General features: G+C 31.4%; 1 protein-coding gene across 1 annotated transcript; it reads left to right on the top strand.

Annotated features, from left to right (window-relative positions):
* Positions 1–441: 441 nt before the first annotated feature.
* LOC105763957 (probable L-gulonolactone oxidase 6) lies at positions 442–6,134 on the top strand. Its single transcript, XM_052624895.1, has 4 exons — positions 442–1,255; positions 2,866–3,121; positions 3,264–3,365; positions 5,290–6,134. Exons 1-4 carry the CDS (start codon positions 563–565, stop codon positions 6,006–6,008), a joined length of 1,770 nt encoding a protein of 589 aa, XP_052480855.1. The 5' UTR covers positions 442–562; the 3' UTR covers positions 6,009–6,134.
* Positions 6,135–6,391: the final 257 nt, after the last annotated feature.

Genomic DNA, 6,391 nt, shown 5'->3' with positions numbered 1-6,391 from the left:
GGTTTTTTCTGGTAAATTAACCTTTGATTTCGACTAATCAAATGTGGTTTATGTTAATTGATTTTCGACTCCAAAATAATAATAACCGTCCTACTTTCTACTTTTAGTTTCATCCCCAACTATGAGGTTGGAGCATGTGCAGCCAATGGATTTGTTTTACAATCTAAATAATTTCACTTGTGCGTAACTTGACACAAAAGAGGGCAAAGTAGAAAATGAAACGCAACAAATTACAGGGACTGCAAATTCCATTGAAACACACACCTTATCATTAACTTAAAAAAATATAAAGAAATAATAAAATAAATATTAATTTGTGTAGGGTTTATGATTATTTTTTCAAATAAGAACTGTTTCTCCATTAAATGCCATTAAGAAAAGGCAATTAAGTAACCTTTTCAATAGTCCTTAACTTGGAAGCATTTTTGGAAACATACTTGAGTTTATTGCGAGAAGCCCCTTCTACGCTAAACAAAGTGTGAATTCGCAGGTAAATACGAAATATTTTAGAGTGGAAAAATCAATCGATTATAAAGCCTCTGTCTATTAGTTTCCATCAACCATGCCAGCTATACCAATGTTGTTTTCAAACAAGTTCAATGTGCTTCTCCTATGGAAATGCCTCTGTCTATTAGTTGTTTTAGTGGGTTGCAATCCCCCAGGGGAGCCCGTCAAATGTTCCACCAAAGATTCCAACTGCACCGTCACAAACTCTTACGGCATGTTCCCCGACCGAGCCATTTGCCGAGCGGGGAACGTGGCTTACCCGACGTCAGAACAAGAGCTGGTTTCGATCGTATCGGCGGCAACTAAATCCAAAAGGAAAATGAAAGTGGTCACACATTTCTCTCACAGCATTCCCAAGTTGGTCTGTCCCGACGGCCAAGATGGGTTGCTTGTTAGCACCAAGAACCTTAACCGTGTATTGAAAACCGACACGGAGGCAATGACGATGACTGTGGAGAGCGGTGTGACGTTGAGGCAACTGATTAAAGAAGCAGCTAAGGCTGGTTTAGCATTGCCTTACGCACCGTATTGGTGGGGACTGACCATTGGTGGCCTTTTAGGTACAGGCGCTCATGGGAGCTCCTTGTGGGGGAAGGGGAGTTCAGTTCATGATTACGTTGTGGAGATGAGAATTGTAAGCCCTGCAAAAGCTGAAGATGGATATGCTAAGGTGTGGGTGTTGAATGAGAGAGACAAAGATCTCGATGCAGCTAAGGTTTCGCTTGGAGTTCTTGGGGTAATCTCACAGGTAACTCTCACTGTCTTTCAGCTCCTCTTTCTCCAATTTTTTATGGATCCTTAAGTGTTAATGGCCATTATTCTCCTTTGGATGATATGAATTGATAGTTTGATCATATGATTAAACTATATTCTATCGATGAGAGCTGGAAATTCAGGATCCAAGAAACCATCCACCATAGCTGTCACTTGTAGTTCTGGGCCAAAATGGCAGTGGGCAAATCTATGAGGGTGGGTTGGCGGGCCCTTAGTTTTCTAAAAGGAATATTTTTACTATTATCTTATGAGTAGATTACATTCTATTCTTACTTTACATTTATTCTTAAAGTATATAATTAATAAATATTAAATAAAATAATTATTTAAAAAATAAGAAAAACTGTTTTTTTGAATAAAAAATAATAACTTAAATGATTGTAAAAGGGATCAATTTTTCTGAGAGAAGTTTTCAAATGTCATCTTTGAGGACGTCGTGCCTCCTTTCATGGAGAACTATGTGCGGTTCACGGAAGTGGACGTACGGTCACCCACAAAGAGGCGACGTGAGCATCTCGTCTTTGGTGGGATTCGATCCCCTATCCCAATCACGGCTCTTTGCAGGTAGGGGGTGAGAAAAGAGGCCAAACCCTCCTCAAGAGATAATATCTTTCATTGTTAAAAGACAGGGTTAATGTTCCCGAAAATGACTCTTTAAAGATTTCTCCCAAAAAAATTGATCCCTAACAATAATATAAAATAATTTTAATAAATACAATTTGGGTCCCAAATCATTGAATGATTACCTACATATGTTAGATTTTATTTATTTATTCATTCAATGATACTCTCCTAACTTTTCTTTTCAAATTTAATGGTTCATTTCTTTCTTCTTCCTTTTCCCTTTTATTTTTCTTAACAAATAAGCTATTAAAAAATAAAATAAAGTTTTTTATGGAAATATTAATGAACTGAAATAAATATGTTAATAAAAAAAAAACCCTACTAGCATAAAAAGACGTTGGGAACAAATGTCAAAAGAACAGGAAAAACGACAAAAGTTTTGTATCCGTACAATATTTAACAATTCATATTTTAAAAATAAAAATTATGACATGAATGGTTTTTAAGATAAAATATTTATAATGTGTTTTATTTATAATTATATGTGATCTAATATAAGAAAAATGTAAAAATTAATTTAAAATTATGATACTTAAATATTATCTGGTAAACTCAAAATTAAGTTATAAAATTTATTTGATATATTATTTACATAATAGAATTAAATTATTTGCTAAATATGAATTTTAAATTATAAAAATATTTTACATTTTATTTTTAACCATTACATATTAAGTAAAGTCAAATTTTAAATAGAAATTTGTTGATAAACCGTATCAAGAAGAGGATAGTGTCCTCATCCAGAAAGTAGAGTCGATCCCCCATTTCTTTCGATGTCTGTAAAATCTTATTATATAATAAGGGTTGAACCCCAGATCGAATTTCGGGTTGAGTCATTTTATTTATAATTATATAACAAAATTTTTTAATATTTTTGTGAGTGTTATCATGAACACCAATTATCACAGGACTATCAATGATATATGTATATTTATGTGTACTTATTTGATTGCTTTATAGGTCACATTCAAACTTCAACCTCTTTTCAAAAGATCCATTACTTATGTGAGGAAGGATGATACAGATTTGGGAGATGAAGCTGTGACTTTCGGCAAACTCCATGAATTTGCAGACATATTTTGGTACCCCAGTCAACGAAAGGCGATCTATAGAATCGATGATCGGGTCCCCATTAATGTATCCGGGAATGGTGTTTATAATTTCACTCCATTTCGCTCCACTCTTTCGCTTGTTTTGGCTCTTGTTCGATCTTCAGGTTAGTATCTACTGTTACTATTATTTTTATTTTCATTGCAAATTTATTAAAGGAGATGAATTAAACGTCGCCTGAACATCGAAATTACATTCTAGCTTAGCTATTTGTTTATTTACTAATATGAATTTGTTTAATAAATTAGAGGAAACTCAAGAATCCTCAGGAGATGCTGAAGGGAAGTGCCTCAATGCAAAGCTAGTGACGTCTACACTTCAGTCGTCTGTTTATGGCTTAACAAACAACGGTATATCCCTCTAGTCTCTTTCTTTTTATTAATACTTACGTGAAATAATCGATTAAATTATGATTTTACCTCTCCTATAATTTAGAATTTAATCCTTATACTTTAATTTTATTTTTACATAATTTAATCTCTTTATTTTATAATTTTATTACCTAATCAAAATAGTTATGAAATGTATTTTTCTTAAAAGTATCACTAATCAAAATAATTATGAGATGAATTTTTCTTAAAAGTATCACTTCCAACCCTATTACATTGATCGAAAGGATTAATGGTAGGAATGAAGCCAAAATTTTGTGTTAAAAAGATAAAATTGTAAAAATTTTTGAAGTAAAATAAAACAAATTAGCTTAATGGTATTATAATGTCCAACTTTAAAAAAAATTAATTAAATTCCTCTTAATTTTTCACACTCAATTAAGTCATTGAACAAATAAAATTCGCTAAATAGGCCCTTTGACTGACATTGATTGTTAGTATTTAATGGCAATGCAAACTTGACTATTAACAAATTCCAAATCAACATTGCTGACTGATGTGGCAATGCCACGTAATCGTCTATTGCTGACATGGTAGTGCCACATAGCAAAAAATAAAAATATTTTAAATTTATTTTTTAAAATAAATACGCAATGGATCTAGACCAATAGTTGTATAGGTATATTTGACTTTGGATATCTATTTGTCCAAATACATTTTAGAATTATAAAAAGCATAAGAAGAATTATAAAATTTATAAAAATTATTAGAAATTAATTAAAATCTTAAAATTTTTAATATTTATAAAAATAATTTATTATTTTATATCTTAAATAAGAAAAGAACATCAACAACTCATACTATACAATCAATATTAACAATTGTTATATTTTGGTATCTATTTTTCAATTTGTACAAGTTATATTAGTAAAATAATTTAATAAAAACAAGAAAAATAAATTTTATTAAAAATAATTTATTTTCTTATACAATTTTATGTTTTAATTAATTTCTAACAATTTTATAAATTATTTTTAACTTTTTATTGTTTTTAATAAATGTTTTATAAATTTTATAAAAATTATGGTTTTAATTAATTTTAATAATTATTATAAATTTTAATGTTGTTTTTATCATTTTATTTTTATTTTACAATTCTAGAATGAATTTAGACAAATGGTTATAACAACCATTTCTCTAGATTGATTGTGTACTTATTTTAAATATATATTTAAAATATTTTTATTTTTTTGCTAAAGTGGCACTGCCATGTCGACAATAGGCGATGATGTGGCAATGCCACATTAGCAATTGATGATGACATGACATTTCCACATTAGCAATCGATGATGATGTGACATTTATTAGCGGCCACATCAGCGTTGTCGTTAAATATTAACAGTCAACATAAGTCAAATAATCTATTTGGTTAGTTTTGTTAGTTTAGAGGTTTAATTGGATACAAAAAAGTTCAAAGGGACTTAATTGATTTTTTTTTGAAAAATTCGAAGACTTATTTTACCAGTAAGCCAAAAAAAAAAAAAAAGATAAACCTAAATCGAATTATTTATTTTTGAACAGGACCAACATGCAATTTTTTCCCTTCTAATCAAGAGGGCAATGACCTTGTCTTCTTCTGCCTCTAGTCAATAGTGTAAATTATTTTGACTACCTAATGCGTTTATAAAAAAAAATATTACTAAAATATGTTAAATTGAAATACAATTGTATAAGAAGTAAATCATAATAAAGAGATAAAAACTAAGATTTAACTGAAATAATATGTAGTTCTTTTAGTTTGGTACATTACAAATTGAAAGAGGGGATGTGATTGTGACTTCAACCTCAGATTTCAAATGCAAACACAGAGCACTTAACTAGCTCCTTTTGGTTGTTGGATCTATAGCTAAGTATATGATTTTTATTTCTTTCATTGGTGATATAGGTGCAATTTTTACGGGCTATCCAGTGATAGGATTCCACAACCGTCTCCAATCATCGGGAACTTGTCTAGACAGCCTCGAAGACTCATTGATCACCGCATGCCCTTGGGACCCCAGAATTAAAGGCGAGTTCTTTCACCAAACTACGTTTTCCATCGGTTTATCGGTTGTGAAAAGCTTCATCCAAGACGTGCAGAAGCTAGTATCAATGGACCCCAAATCACTATGTGGGCTAGAACTTTACAATGGGATCCTCATGCGCTACGTTAAAGCTTCCACCGCTTACTTGGGCAAGCAAGAAGACGCCATAGATTTCGACATCACCTATTACAGGAGCAAAGACCCCATGGCTCCTAGGCTTTACCAAGACGTGTTGGAAGAGATCGAACAAATGGCGTTGTTGAAATACAATGCTTTGCCGCATTGGGGGAAGAACCGGAACCTAGTGTTCGATGGGGTGATGAAGAGATACAAGAATGGTGGAGAGTTCTTGAAGGTTAAAAATAAGTATGATCCATGGGGATTGTTTTCGAGTGAGTGGACTGACCAGGTTCTTGGGCTGAGAAATGGGGTCATCGTATTGAAAGAAGGGTGCGCTTTGGAAGGATTGTGTATTTGTTCCCAAGATGTTCATTGTGCTCCAAGCAAAGGCTATTTGTGTAAGCCTGGGAAAACTTTTCCAGATGCAAGAGTGTGTGCTCGTGTAAATACTAAGACTTAAGGCTTTTGATTAATTATTTTTATTCATTTATAGAAGAATATGAAAAATATATAGACACTGCTCTTTTGAACCACATGGTTGAAAAGATATGTAATAGCTATCAACATAAAAAAGAATGTTTGATTATTTGTAGGGTGGTGGTGGATAGTGTAAGTTTAGATATTTAGATATTTATGGATATTTGATTCGTATTTTATAAGTCAGTGAGTATAATTTTTTTGAAATAAAAATTTTAAAATGTAAAACATAAAATAGTGTTACAAATTGAAAGAATAATTAGAATCAAGGATGCAATTAGGAAGGATTATAGAGATTCTGATTTTATTTTATTCACTATTAGCTTAAATAAAACTTTTTCTTTGCTAGCTTAAATAAAACTTTTC

Source organism: Gossypium raimondii, chromosome 12 (genome assembly GCF_025698545.1).
Source record: "Gossypium raimondii isolate GPD5lz chromosome 12, ASM2569854v1, whole genome shotgun sequence".
In the NCBI taxonomy this organism is placed as follows: domain Eukaryota; kingdom Viridiplantae; phylum Streptophyta; class Magnoliopsida; order Malvales; family Malvaceae; genus Gossypium; species Gossypium raimondii.
Note: the sequence above shows the minus strand (reverse complement) of the source record. Positions and strands in the feature narration are given on the sequence as shown.